Source organism: Lottia gigantea, assembly GCF_000327385.1.
Source record: "Lottia gigantea unplaced genomic scaffold LOTGIsca_31, whole genome shotgun sequence".
Classification (NCBI taxonomy): Eukaryota; Metazoa; Mollusca; class Gastropoda; family Lottiidae; genus Lottia; species Lottia gigantea.
Window position 1 is genome coordinate 2184816 of NW_008709027.1, and position 18165 is coordinate 2202980.

At 30.6% G+C, this 18165-nt stretch overlaps 3 protein-coding genes across 3 annotated transcripts; all 3 read right to left on the reverse strand.

The window, feature by feature from the left end:
• Positions 1 to 250: 250 nt before the first annotated feature.
• Positions 251 to 8968, reverse strand: LOTGIDRAFT_232781 (hypothetical protein; the record flags this gene model as incomplete). Its single annotated transcript, XM_009057821.1, has 7 exons — positions 251 to 594; positions 1690 to 1864; positions 5552 to 5638; positions 5875 to 5910; positions 6604 to 6774; positions 7645 to 7802; positions 8188 to 8968. 7 exons carry the CDS (start codon positions 8966 to 8968, stop codon positions 251 to 253), a joined length of 1752 nt encoding a protein of 583 aa, XP_009056069.1.
• A 3913-nt stretch (positions 8969 to 12881) lies between these two features.
• LOTGIDRAFT_119486 (hypothetical protein) lies at positions 12882 to 13319 on the reverse strand (the record flags this gene model as incomplete). Its single annotated transcript, XM_009057822.1, has 1 exon — positions 12882 to 13319. A coding segment is annotated over one exon (438 nt), but the record flags the coding sequence as incomplete, so codon positions are not given.
• A 235-nt stretch (positions 13320 to 13554) lies between these two features.
• Positions 13555 to 17411, reverse strand: LOTGIDRAFT_119360 (hypothetical protein; the record flags this gene model as incomplete). Its single annotated transcript, XM_009057823.1, has 8 exons — positions 13555 to 13729; positions 13990 to 14090; positions 14315 to 14497; positions 14971 to 15123; positions 15329 to 15490; positions 16622 to 16696; positions 16900 to 17011; positions 17227 to 17411. 8 exons carry the CDS (start codon positions 17409 to 17411, stop codon positions 13555 to 13557), a joined length of 1146 nt encoding a protein of 381 aa, XP_009056071.1.
• Positions 17412 to 18165: the final 754 nt, after the last annotated feature.

Genomic DNA, 18165 nt, shown 5'->3' on the forward strand with positions numbered 1-18165 from the left:
TAGAACATTGACAGTAAAAATTTCAGCAGCAATAATTGATCATTCTTACATGGCTGATCATAGCCAAAATTGTTGAGCTTTGTATGTATATGTTTTATATATTATACATAGTATCTAAACCTATCAAGTAGATAGGTGTAAATGAGAACTGACAGACACGTGCACCAGCAAAATACATCCACATAAAGTACAAACCCTTAAACATTATATTTCTAGCATTAATTTATTATAATGGTTCATCACAGATATATTAAATAACTTTCTTTCCTTTTCTAGTTTTCTTCTTCTTGCCTTGTTTTTCAAATTTATTTTTACTGTTGACTTTATTTTTTCTATTTAAATGTTTATCAGTATAGAGAAATAGTTTATCATCAAGATTAGATTTCTTTGCAAATTTCACAAAAGCTGATTTTTCTCGAATATTTCTCAACTTTTGACCTTTTTGTTTCTTTTTATTGTTTTTATTGTCTTTATCTTCCACACTTTTATAATCTTTCATAATCTTCTTAAAGTTTTTTAATGGATCTGGTGATTTCATCTCTATATTTTTCATTGGTTTTATTTTCATGTTTTTTTCTTTCCTGGTCTTTTCATCTGAAATACAAGGGTCAAAATTGGAATTCAAAATTAACAAATACAGTCTTCATGATCATTTTAGTATCAGTATATTTTCTAATACCACTAAAGCACTTTTTCTAGTACATTTCCCAACTATCATAAACTTTATTAAAAAACATATTTGACGTCATCCCTTGATCTTGGCATACCATTATCCAACATAATGATACTGGCAAATGGCCACAAAGTCCAATATTGACAAATAAAAATGGACTCCAAATATTGGATTCTTGGTCATTTGCCTAGTAAATTTTACCTTTTATGATGTTAGGTTAAAGCATCCATCTGAGATTTATTCTTCAAATCATATTTAATGGATTAATTGGATATTGGATATTGGAACTGGATTAAAATAGAATATATTATTCTAATGTCAAATTTTGATACTGACCTACATCAGAGACGAATTCGGATAGCCATATCAGAATATTTATGCCATTTCAAAAAATAATGCACTAAAATGTTCTTCATAAACAATACTAATTTTATTAATTTGATACAGCCAAGGATACAATAAATCTAATAACTCTTGTCAATATTGTCATTCTTATCACTAATTGCAAAATGTATGTAAATTATGAAACGATATTGTATAAGTAAAGGGCATGATAGTGGCGTATTTAGGGGCCATAAAAAAAAAAGGAAATTTGTTTCACTTTCACTTTAAAATTGCTTAGGATGTGATCCTAGATAAGAAATATAGCTTGCCAGGCAAGGTAACCTACGCCCACTGGCAGCTATCATAAATGAGCTGAGTCTCTAGTTATTAAAATACAATTTTCTTTTATTCAAGATCTTTAAAAAATGATTTGTAGTACAAAAATATTGAACTCATGAATGTCTCATCAATTTACTGTCAGTTATTTATACAGAGTTACTACAAAATCTTTTTAAATCAATCGCAAGAAGCCAAGAAACATTTAATTATATCACTCCGCAAGGGGAGCCCCGCCCCCATAAACATATCTAAAGCCCTAAAAAATCCACAAAGAAGATGGAGTGACACAAATATGCTTTTGAGGAATTTGGTGCCCAAGATAGCCTTACTAGATTTCTTTTATTTCTACTTACCAAATCCTACCAGTTGAATTTTCTTCTTTTTAAACACTGGTTCCAGTACCTGATCATCATCATGGAAGTATTTTTTAGTTGATAATTTCTGTTTTTTAATTACTGGTGGTTTATATGACACTATAAAAGGATAAGTTATCTGGGCATGACTTGACATCGGTGGTTTATTACATTTCTGAAATATAACAAAGATCATTAATTATTTTGTGGACCACAGCCATATACGCCCTTCACGGCATGCAGATGATAAAAACAAAACATCCATTTTAAGTTTTATAAAAATCGGTTGAAAACTAAGAGAGTAATAGCATATTCAAAATTTTGGGGCAAGGGCAATACCTCTGCTTCTAAAGGTGGAAAATAGCTCAAATTTGAACTTGATCTTCGTTTTATGAATATGTATACACATACCAAATTTCATTTGATTCCATCAAAAAATCTAGTTTTTAGAGCGTTTACAAGCAAATGTTGACAGACGGACCGACCGACTGATGGACAGGGGTGCCGACAATATACGTCCACATAGTGAGAGGTGGGCGTATAAGAATTTTAGAAAATTATATTTTGTATAGATAAGCAAATATATTTGTGCTCAGCTGGGTCCAATTCAAAACATAAACATGCTGATTCACTTTATCTTTTGGTAGAAAAGCAAAAAATAAAATATACAGGCTGACTTTGCATTGCTTTGATTACTACTTGAACTACCTAAAAAAAGTGGATTGTTCATGTTTATGTTTGATATGACTCGTATATAAGAGGTAAACAGTATAAACATATTTCAGATTTATAGATATATTTTACCAAAAATCAATATAAACTTCAACCATTCAATATTTGATATAAATACACTTATTGTTATTGAAATGTCAATTCTTTTTTTCTTTTTTTTTTTTTTTTCGATTTTTACACACCTTCCTGAGCTTAGACTACAATAGTTGCAGCATTCATTCAACATTCACAGACCTTAGATATAGGCGACGATGTGCATAAATATATTTTGGATCTTTTTTGCAAAACCGGAAGTGCCACAGTTCAATATGTGCAAGAATAGATAATCGGCTCTAGAAGTCGTATTTTTCAGTCGATTTTCTTTGGGTTTGCATTTTTGGAATCTACTGTTAAAATCTGAAAGAATAGCAGTTTCAAAATTTCAAAATTCGAAAATTTGTCGCAGACATTTTTTGGCTGATTTTCGAAATTTTTGGACCATTTTTCAGTTTTTTTCGGATTAATCTGAAATTTTGATAAAAGATGCATGTCACTAATGTAAACCATCTGACGTATTCAAAATTTTTGCGTCACTTCCGGTTGAATAACTTCCGGTGTGATTGAAATATTTCAACGAAATTATGTATAACGTTATTAATCTTAATTCTATGGCCGATTTTAAAATGAAATTTTGTCTGAAAAAAATACTTCGGCCGCCATCTTGATTTGATACTTTTTCATAAAACTCAAAATGGGGCTTCGGGGGAGAATGGGATTGGTCAAATTTTTATGTTGGTGTATACTTTAGTCGATGGCGACAAAAATGTTGGAAATGGATTTTTGAATTTGACTTTTGCTTTTTTGCAACTTCCGGTTGAATTTTTTCAATTTTTGAAGGCTTGTATCTCGTGACCTTGACCTTTGATGACCTTGACCTTTTTAGGGTCAAAGGTCGTTGACCTTGGCTATCATTTGATACTTTGACCTTTGACCCCAGACATTTAACCTAGAGGGTTAATTTTTTCGGTTTCCTAATGTTCTTCTCATGCACTTTACATAGATATAGAACAATTGCTTTTTTAAAGCAAAATTGAAATTCGTGATTTTTTCAAATTTGAGTTTAGTTTTACCATATTTATGTCTTTTTGATCTTGGTGTATGTATATCTTATGACCTATTTTATGGAGAACCTTGATATTTGGAATACAACTAGACACTTTGAATATGAATTCACCTATGGCATAAAAATTGGGGTGGGCGTGGCACATCCGGGTTGAATTACTAATTGTTTACATTTTGGGGCTGGGGCATAACTCGCATAGGATACGTTTGTTCAAAAAGGGACTTTGCACACAATTACCTCATCCTTTTGGCCAGTTTGTGTTAACAGCTCAGTTGTTTCAGCTTTATAGTTCCAAAAAAGGAACGGGTTTTAACATTTGGATATTTTCATTTTTCGATTTTGACCTTTGTTGACCTATATCTTTTGACTTAAATAATGTAGAAGCTTGAAATTTGAAACACAACATAACATTTGGAATATCAATTATGCAAAAAAATTAAGGTGGGCGTGGCACATCCGGGTAATATTACTCATTATTGATATTTTTGGCCAGGAGCATAACTCGCAAAGTATACGTTTGTTCAAAATGGAACTTTGCATACAATTATCTCATGAATTGAGCCACTTTGTCTTAGAAGTTCGGTTGTTTCCGCTTCTTAGTTCTAAAAAAGGAACAGGTTTTGGAAATTCAAAATTTTCAATTTTTGACCTTGACCTTTGATGACCTTGACCTTTATTGGGTCAAAGGTCATTGACGTTGTCTATTAGTTTATGCTTTCATATTTGACCTCTGACGTCTACTTTCGCTTTTATAGCTGTCCAAAAACATCCAAATTCGCAACTTTGGACTGCTCTAGCACGTGACCTAATTAACCTAGAGGGTTAATTTTTTCGGTTTCCTAATGTGCTTCTCATGCACTTTACATAGATATATAACAATCGTTTTTTTAAAGCAAAATTGAAATTCATGATTTTTTCAAATTTGAGTTTTTTTTTTACAATATTTGAGACTTTTTGAGCTTAGTGTATGTATATGTTATGATCTATTTGATGTAGAACCTTGATATTTGGAATATAACTAGACACTTTGAATATGAATTCACCTATGACAAAAAAACTTATGTGGGCGTGGCACATTCGGGTTGAATTACTAATTGTTTACATTTTGGGGCTGGGGCATAACTCGCATAGGATGCGTTTGTTCAAAAAAAGACTTTGCACACAATTACCTCATCCTTTTGGCCAGTATGTATTAACAGCTCAGTTGTTTCAGCTTTATAGTTTCAAAAAAGGAATGGGTTTTAACATTTGGATATTTTCATTTTTCGATTTTGACCTTTGTTGACTTTTGTTGACCTATATCTTTTGACCTCTATTATGTAGGAACTTGACATTTGGAACATAACGTAACATTTTGAATATTGATTAACTTATTCAAAAAAAATTGAGTTGGGCGTGGCACTTCCGGGTTAAATTACTCATTATTGACATTTTTGGCCAGGGGCATAACTCGCAAAGTATACATTTGTTCAAAATGGAACTTTTTACACAATTACCTCATATTTTGAGCCACTTTGTCTTAGAATTTTGGTTGTTTCCGCTTCATAGTTCAAAAGAAGGAACAGGTTTTGGAAATTCAAAATTTTCAATTTTTGACCTTGACCTTTGTTGACCTTGACCTTTGTAGGATCAAACGTCATTGGCATTGGCTATCTATTTATACTTTTATATTTGCTGTCCTAAGTCAACTTCTGGTTTTAGTCGTTAGCAATTTGAAAATTTAATGGCGTATTTCTCTTGATCTTGACCTTTTTAGGCCTTCTCCTTTACAAGATCAAAGGTCATTGACCTTGGCTATCTGCTGATACTTTCATTTGTGAGGTCTGACGTCCACTTCCGGTATTAAAATCTTCCAAAAAAGGAAAATTTCTCAACTTTAGACTGTTCTTGCGCTTGATCTAATTATCGTGGAAGGTTGATTTTTTCAGGGTCTTTTGCATTTTGCTACATTTGCAAAGTCCCACTCTGTGCCACGTGTGGCTCTAGTTACTTATGTTTTATAATTTCAATAGTTTAATATATTCTTACATAGCCAAAATGTTTATAACTTCCACAATTACAGCAAAATTTTCTAGGATTTATTTTAACTTTAACTTCTTTAGGTTCTCCTACAGTCTGAAATAATAATAATATAAAGTTTAAAGTTTTTTAACATTTCTTGAGATTGGAAGTATTTTCAGGGTGGTAAATAACTATCTCTATAAGACTAGATAACCAGGTACTTCGTGACAATGTAAGTAATGGATATCATATCTTAGTGCTGTAAATACAATGTAATTATGGCCACTTGTTTTCTTGTTGTTTCATTGAACAATAAACATTGAACAATTTTTTAGAAGTAATTTACTTACTGTAACATGAAACCTTCTCCAGTTATCAGGACAATACTGTTAAGAAGAAAATTAATATTATAATTTTGAAAATTCCCTACTTCTAGAATTTAGTTGTGATGTAATTGCTGTAAATATCAACTGTACAGTAAGTAAATAAAATATATATGGTGTGTGTATGGCTTCTTATTTGCTAAGCTGGTAAATACTAATAAATGTCAACAATATGTTATTTACAATGAACATAACAGAGTTTGATACATACATGATGACTGTAGTACATTTATAGGTATCTTTGTGTTCTTTATCATATTATACTATTTCAAAGATAACTTGCCAGGCAAGGTAACATATGCCCACTACCAGCTGTAAGTAATCTGAACAAAGTCTTAAGTCGCTTAATTATGAATTTTCAAATAATCAAGTCAAGCCAAAACCTCAAAAACAGTTCATCAAATTATCATTAAATTCAACCAAGATCAACACAATGACTGTTTATCTGATTATTGTCTGTAAAAACTGTAGCATCTGTCATATCTAGAAGCTAAAATTGACAATGTCAATGACTCCGAAACTGTTTATCCAAATAATACCAATTTCGAACATGGCCAAGATCTCATCAATATAAGATCGTATAAAAACTGTTGTCTCTTTCTTGGTTACAAGAAATGTGAACTGACAGACAAACAGACGGACGGTCATTTCCATGTAGGCATATAAAAACTATTAGAACTAAGAATATAAATATACCTCATGTTGATGTCCAGGCATATCACATCTAGAACATTTAATATACCATTTATATTGTGATTGTGTACACTCTGATGATATATGACCAGGCTGAGAACAGTTGTAACATAATGGTTCCGGACAGGCTGTAGATACATGATTTCTGTTACCACATAGATAGCATACTATAACCTATAATATCAAATAACAGACATAGATAACATACATAGATAACATACTTTAACCTAAAATATCAAATACCAGACATAGATGTCATTAAAATATCAAATACCAGACATAGATAACATACTATAACCTAAAATATCAAATACCAGATATAAATAACATACTATAACCTAAAATATCAGATACCAGACATAGATAACATACTATAACCTAAAATATCAAATAACAGACATAGATAAGATACTATAACCTAAAATATCAAATACCAGACATAGATATCATTAAAATATCAAATACCAGACATAGATAACATACTATAACTTAAAATATCAAATACCAGACATAGATATACTACAACCTAAAATATCAAATAACAGATATAGATAATATGATACTATAATCTCATATATAAAATAACAGACAATAACAAAAATCTTTCAAATAGTTCTCAATACATCAATTGTAGAGCGATATAGAAATATTAAAACAGAACCTAAAAAAGTTCTGTTTTAATGTGTTTTCTTCTATAAAATAACAGACATAAATAACATACTATAACCTAGTATATAAAATAAAAGAATCAGGTAACAAACATGACCACCTTTTCTGCTTTTTTAATTAATGGCATCACAAATTCAAAATAACATCCTTACATGTGCCATAAAAAGACATAATAATATATCACATTCTATAATGATATAGTTACCATTCAGATGAGCATGTGGCATGTCATGAAGTCTTCACAGATTTATCTAATACAGTAAACATTAATATGATAAAAAAAGAAACAAGATATCCTGGTCACCTAATTGATAGTAGAATTATTAATATTGATTGATCAAGAAAACAAGCTGCACAATCTTAGCTTAATATTACCTTTGGTTTCGGACAATCTCTTGATAAATGACCCTTTTCTCGACAATTTTTGCACCTGACATTTTTCACAGCATCATATTTATAATATCTAAATATTTCTGGCTGAGATCCTAAAATATCTTGTTCACTAACATGCCATTTTTCATCTTCATCATCTTCTAGAAAGAAATATATATACACTGGGTAATGGGTATACTCTTAAATATACAACAATGCACATTTTTAATTAGTTTCGCCTTTTTTGAGACAATAGTCAAATACAAAACAAATGATACTTTGAAACATTTTTTATCATTGCAGTACTGTACATAAAAAATTTTAATTTGAGATTATAAACTACAATAAAACAACAAAAGCAAAAATAAGAGAGCTTTTCCTTTAAATTATTTCAAAGCTAAACATATCATTAAACTTGTAAATTTGTGTGCAAATATGTGAAATTTTCACATATATTTCATAGCCCAGTTTATATCAAATTTATAAGACACTCAATATAAAATAATTATCTCAATGCTCTTCACAATTTATAATAAAAACACTCACCATCTGAACTACTGTGATCTGCAACAGATAATATATCATCAATATCATCATTACCATTATCACTATTATCATTATCTATATTCAATTGTATATCAGGCAGTTTAGAATCCTTGGTAAATATTTTACTACACATACTAGAACTGTCTGAATCACTCATATCACTATCAGATATAGTTAAAACTGAACTATTATCACTACCGGTATTTTCTAAATCACTATCTATAATAACGGTTGCAGTGTGTGATGGTTTAGTCCTATTATGTAAGCTATATAATTTATATTTGGATTCTCTCTTTTCATCCTCATCTGACATATCATTTCTCAACTTAACTCTCTTTTGTTTGGAGTTTTTAATATTTATATTATTGGAACTTACAGTTGATTCACTTAGCTTTTGTTTTAAAGTCTTAGATTTAAGGTCCGATGATACATGTTTCTTTTCATTTGAGGATTTTGGAGAGTTCTTACAATCTTTTGCTGTGTGATTCAAGATGAACTCATTATCTGTCTTTAAATGTTTTGGACTTCCTTTTGCTTTCTTTTCAATTTTACAGTTTTCATTATTCAAAGTACCAGCTAACAATCCATGTTCATCTGTCTTGAGAGAAACTTGAGGTGTTGAAGTTGAAATAAAGCTAGGGCTATAAACATAATTAGTATAATCTATAGATTTATCACCAGTATCATAATGAATTTGACTATACAGAGCATGTTCTAATTCTTCCCTGTCAGAATCGCATAAACTCTCAATATCATAGTGGTTTATCAAATTATCTTCCATTTTAACTTCACCAAGCATTGAGCCCTTGTTTTTAATTCATTGTTCTGTCATATATCTGAAATATGAATACAAAAATCCATAAGTATGGATATTTATTGCATCAAGAAGGCTCAGGGTCAGATGTAGCCTAATACACCAAGGGGGAGTTTGAAATGTAAACATATGCAGAATAGAACACCTACTACCCAACAACAGTTTAAAGAATCACATTTTGTTCCTTGAATGACATTTAGAAGTAGATTGATATCAAATATATTTTTAATATTATTTACAAAATCAACTTCTAATTACAGTCAAGAAACCTAATTTCATGCTAACCTATTTTCGTGCATTTCCGGAAATAATTTACATGTTCGACCTCGCCTGACTTCCGCATTTGCTTGTTTTGATAAACATGGGTTATTTGTACACTGTCAGCTAGTAGAATGAATTCAGTAGTTTCAAGCAATGTAAAATGTATTAATGTATACTTCGACAAATACAAAACGGATTTCAGTTATTACCAAACAACACAATTTTTTATCGGCTGAATTTCCTTATAATCCAAAGCTGTAATTGGAATTCCAAGTGTCGTCTGCTAGAATGTAGTCCAACGAATGAAGTCACATGATCAACTAGCAGATTTCAAGTCGGCAGAAAACATTTTAAATATTATCAAAGCAATTATTGATTTGAGTAATATACTGACAAATCAAGCTTAAGTCATTCTTTTGTTAATTAAAAGAAATCTACCGACATACCAAGCTTCGTCCCAGTTAGGTATATATACTGATCATAAATTTAACAATGACATATTCTCTGAAATATTCAAAATGTCAACTTTCCATTATATCATTGATTACATTACAGTGGTGTAACCTATTTTCGTGCATATAAGGATTTAACACCGAATTTCGTCAAAGTTAAAAAAACCTAATTTTTTCTTCTATGTCTTAGATGTTTCCTCAGATATTCTACAAAATAATTAAAATTTGTTTCGATTTTCTTTATGAATCCCTCGGCAACGGCGGCAGAATGCGTCACCTATTCTCGTGTACAATGTTTTATCTATAAATAAGTCGCGAAAAACACGTTGTATGGATACCGGGTGGTATAATTGACTTCCCTTAGTATTTATCTTTAACATCAATTCATTATAACTAGTGACAATTCCTTCAAAGAACCACGATTTAAAAAAAAATAGTGAATGACAAAATAAGATACGTAGCATGATTTATTTCTAAAAGTCACTAAACAACATAAGAATATGGCCCACTTTGTGTTCCATAGAAATTTTCTGCTGACACGGAATCTGCTTCATTCGTTGGACTACATTCTAGCAACACATGATTATCAAAACAAGCAAATGCGGAGGTCACGCGAGGTCGCAGATGTTCGAAAATATAAAGATTTTACAGTACATTTTATTCACCATTGTGATATCGTCTTGGCAGATCTGTTACCGTTTTAAACTAAATATCTTGTTACTGTTTTGGCAGATCTGTTGCTGTTTTGACTATTACAATTTTTTACCGTTTTGACATGTTACTGTTTTGTATTCTTTGAAATTACCAACCCAAACAATGTTACAGGTCAAACTTTTACTCTTTTTTTGGAGTGTTCTCAGGTCCATGGCAATACAAAGTTTCTTAAATTTTCACTAGAATAGAAGAAGCTCTCTCCCTACCTGGGATAGATCTAGAGTGGCAGAATGCGATTCACATACTGTATCAGGTTGTCTGAAAGTAGATCATTCTGAATCGAATGTTTTATATAAGAAAGTATCGTCATAGAAGATCCTCTTTTCTTGACTAATAAAAAGGGTTTTAGAGAAAAACAGGTGTATTTGATATAAATATATCAATTTACACGTGAATATTTATTTCTCATACAAACGGAAGTAAGACAGTTTTTGCACTCTTCGTGCTTACTAATGAAGATCTTGGCAAGGGGAGATAATAAAATGCTTACAGACCGATATAAATAGCTCGTTGTAAAGTTATGTGGAATTTATTGAATGCATAAATTAATCAAGTAGCCTCGCAATATTTTAAGGTTCTTTTTCGGTTTCTTCTATTTAATCTAAGGTTTAATTCATACACTTGGCACTCTTCAGTGCAAAATTATTATGTTGAAATTTAATGTTTGATTGGAACTACTTTCAAAATAGACCTGTTGCAATGGATATGTCAATGAACAGCATCAGAGACTCAATTAATTTCTATTTGCACCATTCCAGTTTTCATTGCAACATATCTAGAATACACTACTTTTCATGTCCCTTTCAGTGGCACACCAGCCTCCTAGAACTGGGGGTAGAAATAAACCTAGGAGGAAGATTAAATTAATAGGGACAACTGCCAGGATCAAGATTTCAAATGCAAAAGTGCAATAAAAATTTGAAAAATTAAGAAGATTTGGTGTGGTACAATCAGCCACATATTTGGGGCAAAAAAGTATAAAAAAAACATATTTGAAACTTTTGATAATAAATGCGGAAAGTGGAGAATCAATTAGGGGTAGGCCTACAAACTATATATTTCCTGATGAACAAAATGCCCCTTTTGTATCCCATCTAGTACTTCCACTGGCTTTTTGTGTGGTGAATTCCAAGAAATTCATCCATACGTGACAATTGATTTTATCTTGAAATCTGACCAATTCACTCAAGATAAAAACTTGAAGACGGAAAGTTCATTACTTTTTTTCAATAAAAATTTATAGTAGATCTACAAATTTATAAAAAAAACCACAAAAGTTCTCAAAAATTAGTGATCCAAAAGGTAAATAGCATCTAAATAAATAGGATAGAAAAAAAAATCAATGATGAAATAAATATAGAAGCTAATCAACACAGACACTATCAATTCTTAAAAGTGAACATTATATATAATTATACTGTATATATATCCCATAAGATCAATTATCAGAATGATGCTTTATATTACTCAGAGGAATTTTCATTGAAAGGCACTTTGCTCTATCAGCACAATGCATAAAAATGGAAATTTGATCTTACTTGGTTTTCATCAGGAAAACCTAAGATCTTAGTATGATTCTTTCAAGTGCTACTTGCTATAAATTTTTCAGCTACCAAATTCTGGCATTACATTTAGATTAAATTGCCGCTGCCTGATGATAGTCTACGGGATGCCTTAATTACATAAGACTGTTCAACTGCAGTCATGATCCTTGTAAAAATATATATTTACAAAAATTATCACAGAATCATTTGATAGCAAAAGCAGATTACAATAGGACAAGAAATCTGTTTGATAACAACAGTTTACAAGCAGTGTATGTACATATGAAACAATGACATAGATTACTAATACTGCCTAGTTAGTATAATAAATTATAATACTCTATAGAAATAACTCCCTAATCAACATTAAGTATCTTAAATCAAAGACTACAATGATTATGCTAAATCAATTCAAAATATATTCCAATTTTCATAAAAATCTTCAAGAATTCAAGAATTGACAATAAATGCTTTTTAAATTTAGAAGTTTTACAAGATGTTGGCATTTATTGAGAGAATCCACTAAGTGATGAAAAATTGTACATAATTGTCCCTTATTCTTATTGCTAATATAAACAATGTGATTCTTTGTTGAGTCATGAATAGGATTTTTTACTGCAACATTTATCAGCAAACTAAAACTCTGATGATTTCACAAAGGTTTTAAAAGCTTTTTGATTGAAATGATTTGATTAAGAGATGGACTCTTTTTATATTATTTGAGATTTCTATAGACAATAATAAATATTGAGCACTTTATCTGAAATTAATTTGAACATCTTGAGTGTGAACACATGTTACTGAGTAAAATTATTTGTAGCATTGATAAAATATGTCATAATAATCATTGAGTATTAAAAACCAACAAACAAACAACAAAATAACAAAGATGTACAAATTGAGGTTTGATTAAAATGAATTGTAGGTTGAGTTTCTCTTAATTGACACACCCATATTTTCACAAAAATCAGATGTAAATGGAATGCAGTTAAAATACTGACAAAGTTCACAGTCACGTACTGGCATCACATACATCACTAGAATTAATATGATATAGAGAGCTAATGATAAACATAGTGAAACTATTATACCAATTATTTTGCGTCTTCTATCAATTAGTCCAAATTTGAGATAAGGCATAAAAGCAAAGGCTATTAATAAGCCAAACATAAATCCAAATAAATGTGCCCAGTTATCAAACCAGGGTAATAGTCCAAGTATAAACAGTATAAAGATTGGAATGGCAAGTTTTAGAACTGCTATAAATGGTCGTCTGTACATCTGCCAACTCTGAAATACTTCTACTAATAAACAAGCTAAAATACCGAACTGTGATCCTGAAGGTCCAGCCTGAAAGTACACAAAATTTCAACACTATAATAATCTATGTCTGATCAGTTTAAAATGTAAAGCTCCAGATAAATGTTGTCTTATGATATAGACATGTTACTGAAATCTTTTATACAAGTTATAGAAAATAAATATATAAGATATAATTTTGATTATACTACGAAAACCTTCATACCCAAGAGTAATTTATGTATACTTGTATAATTGACAATGTTCAGCCTACCCTGCTTGACTAAAAAAACGTTATCCTTACCTCTACTTGATAGGGTAAAAATATACAACTAGCTAGGTTACCCCCTATACCACTACCTAAATATATAATGGCCATTCTTAAAGCTCCTGATAACTTCTCCATATCTCTCATTACAAACCATTGAAATATTACTGTTATAATCAGATGAAATAATCTGAAAATCATAAAAGTTTGAACGTAAGATCTCATAATGTGTATATGCATTTGCACTAAAATCTTGACTAGTATCTATATATATATATATAATTCACAATGTATTCAATGTTAGCTCAAAATAGCAGGAAAAAGCTAACAGGCCAAAAGCAATTTTGATCTACATTAACACCTATGATGTGTTAAGGACTTTGATATGAATATTGATCCTATCTTAAGATTGAATCTTTTTCTTTTATCTATTAAGGATATAATTCTTACCCTCCATGTAGAAATAATGAAGTCCACAATCTGTAGAACTGATCTGGTAAACCTTCAGTATAAAATGTTATCATACCACATATCTGACTCATGCAATCAACCTACATATATAATTATTTATATAAATGAAATAAACATACCCCGTTATTCAATTATGTTCTATGTTATAAAAAAAAATAAACATGACATTAAATTATGTTATAGATAAAAAAAATTCTTATGTTTTAGAAATTGATCAGTAAATTTCAATAAATCTATATCCTGTGAACATTATCATTTGACTCACCACACTCAATAGTCTATAGATATGATAATAGAGACATACCTGTGCACAGAGATACTTATCATCATGATAGTACCCACGTATTAAATCACAATGTTCTCTAGTTGTTATCATACATTCACCCTGTATACCATGACAACATGGATGACCCACTAATTCACATGTCATATGTCGATCATCAGGACTGGCCAGAGATCTATTTGGTATATTAGATGTTTCACATATCTAGAAAAACATAACATAATCATATTCACCCATCATGTAAATTATCTAAAACAAACAAGTTCAAGTACACAGGTAGTTTCCACCTAGACAATTAGTTTTAACAAAAATTTGATTTATATGTTAAAAGCACAAACAGTCCACAATATTTTTTGGTAGTGATGAGCAAATTGGATGCCTTACTTCTATACTAATTTCAATATCATTTGTTCTACTATAAATAAAGTTGACTGCACTTGATTTTTAATCGAGCCAAATGCTAAACTTTAATCTGTAGCACTCATTAATATACTTCTAGAAATTAAAATGAAACGTATCAAGGGATGCATTCAAATATAAATAATGTCTATTCTAACGTTTCATTAATGATCATAAAGTTTTCTGTAATGCATCAACTGATTCATTCAATAACATCACATCTTAGTACAATTGTTGTAGTTAGGCAAGTAGAAATCAGAACATATAAGTTTACATACCGGCCACTTAATAATATCTTGATCCCATTCAAATGGTGCTACTGATGAAGGTTTTTCACAATATCTTGGATCTAGACCACAAACTGAACCTGAAACTCTACCACCAGGACCAGGAGAATCTTCACTCCACTTTTCAAATGTTGACAAAATGGTCTGAAAAACAAAAATATCATCATTAATGATCTTAGATTGACGATCTTTTTTGGCAAAAGATTTAATGTTGAAATATTCCCAACAACAGATAAAATCTGTATGAAATTTCTTACATAATGATTTAATATCTTCAGTTATTAGTTATTTGACTTATTTTTTTGTGCCACCTGAAATAATTTTAAACAATGAAATAAAATCAACTTACTGAGCAGCGACTTTTAGTCATTTGAGCACATCCAGACCCATCATTTCTAACACAACACCCCGAGTTCCTTTCTTGTTCTCTATCTAGTTCTAGTGCTGCATCTAAATTCCTATCAAATCTCATACAGGGTGTATATTTAGCTCCTAGATGTATGAGATCAGCCTAAGACATCAAAAAGAAATATTATTTCATGGAGAACATTTGGCAATTTAAGTCAGGATAGAAATACAGTGTACTCTGTGATATCCGACATCTGAGTATTCCGACATTCTGTGTAATCTGACATCATTTTCTGGTCCCCATTGATTTCCTTCTTAGGCTAATTTAAAAAACTGTGAGTGCTCCGACACTCTGTGTATTCCAATTACGATGCTAATCAGTGGTCCCGATACTCAAAAAAAATCTGTATAATCAGACATCTACTCATCACTTAACACCAATTAGATAATCACTTATTTAATTGATAATTTTTGATAATTCGGATCAATTCAAATCACAAGAAAATAAAAGATCGCTGAACTAAATTGTTCTGATTAATCACCGCTAATGACCTCGCTTCAAGATCAAGGTCATTGCCTTTAGATCAAATGGCATGGGTACTTGTATCATTCATTACACCGTATAGAACAGAAATATGCAACTTGACCATTCTTTGTTTCACATTTTATCAAAATTCCCAAGCTAGCAATTTTCGTCCTGCACAGCATGCCCATACTGCTTTGTCTCTAGATATGAAAAAGCAAATTATTCAAATTAATTTATAAGATTATGAAAAAGTGCCGCGCTCTTCGTAGAAATATTTTGCTATGGAATTTGGTTTACGAACAACAATAAGCAGCATTTTAAAACGCAAAGAAGAATAAAAAAAAAGTCTATGTACAATAGCTTAGAATATGAACAATTAAATAATAGTAACATATACAACTGAATTGTCTTTTATTATTGTCTTATTATTAGAATGGTACCGTCTGTAGAATGTGGGTCACTGAGCTATAAATAGTAACATGTGGCACATGTTAAAAAATGTCGAAACTTGTACTCAGACACTCTCGCTAATCCGAAATTGTTTTACGGTCCCAGTATATGTCGGATTCAGAGAGTATACTGTATTTCCAAATGACATAACTTACATATTACAAGCTCACACATAATGATATATGATTATGAATGTGATAGAGTATCATGCTCTCATTTCAAAAAGTATTGACTGAATATGATATATATATAGGAACAATATTATTATATCATCACAAGTATTTAAATGAAAAATTAACCCTATTATAGTGCCCTCACCTGTCGTGGACCAAGCCAGAGATTTTCTCTTTCTCTATGAGCTATTCTTTGGTTTGCAAGATTGGACATAGTCACCTGAAATGAATGATGGGTTGATTAATGGTCTAAAACTGGTGGTTATAATGAATGAATGTATTTGTACTTTATAGGGTTTTAATCGATATAAAAAGCTATTTAATAATCTGGTATATCAGATACAAAAAAGTCCATTTGAAACACTAGAATGAAGACTAGAAATAATAATTTGTATATAAAGCATAGATAGAAATCATACTTACAGTATCATAATAATCTTTAACACCAATACCAATTGGTGCTATACCATATACTGATACTGATGCAAGGAATATTACAATTTGGCAAAATGTGACCCACCACGTAAAATATGGCCTGAAATATAACATGGACATAATAAAACCTAATACTTGATACAGTGATTCCATGCTGAGATTTGGAATATCTTACTTTAATGTACCTAAATCTTCTTTTGGAGATAATACAAATATTCTAATATATAAAATATCAGACCAATAGCTTCGACAAAAATTTTCTATTGTTGATGCCTAGTTTTGCATAAATTATATCTATTTTTTTGCTTAACCAACCTGTGATCATCCATGTCATCAATTTGTTTCTTGACATCTCTAGTGACTCGATCACTACGTAAACTACGACGAAAAAATTTTCCTATAACACCTTGTCCTACTGTTCTTTTATGTTTCTCTAATGCCGAGTTAAATACTTGGTTTGTTATTTTCTTTAAAGCCACAAAATCTATACCATCTACCATATCAACAGCTGGGGTATCAGGTAAGGCTTGTGGTGGTGTTCTTCTCCATCCAGCAGCAGGACCAGATTCAGGTTTACCAGGGGATACAGGACCACTGCAATATACCATACTAAGTTTAGTAAGATAATTATTAAACATGCCTTACATAACCAAAAATCATAAAATCATTATCTGCTATACGTTATTTAGGAACAATTTTATTAAGAGATTTTATTTTGTGAAATGGTGGGCATGAACTTTCACTCATTAATCAAGCACAAATGACTTTCAAAAATGAATATAATCCAATAGATATATTCTTTCCTGTAACAGATTAAATGAAAATCTTTGTCATTAAATTTTAAATCCAAACCTCTTTATATTTTTTAGGTTGATCATAAAAAATTTCTAGTCCAAAACAAAAATTTGAAAAAGTTGATATCATACCAACTACCTCTACTTCTATCTGATTCTTCTCTTATTTTATCTAATTTAGGATCTGGTTGTTGAGCATCATAATCATCATAAAATACATCATCAACTAGACTAAAGTCATCACCAGTCTGAGGCTAGAAAATATTGTCATAGTGAATTGGGAAAAAAAATTCTTTTCATAAAGAATGATTATATTATATTGACAAATGATACCATTGTATTTACAAAATACAGAAAAACATCTTATATGTATCTCATTTGCAATCCAAAAGCCTAAGGTCATGAGCTATAATTATCAATGATGTAGACATTAAAAGAGTCTAATGAGTCAATATTTATG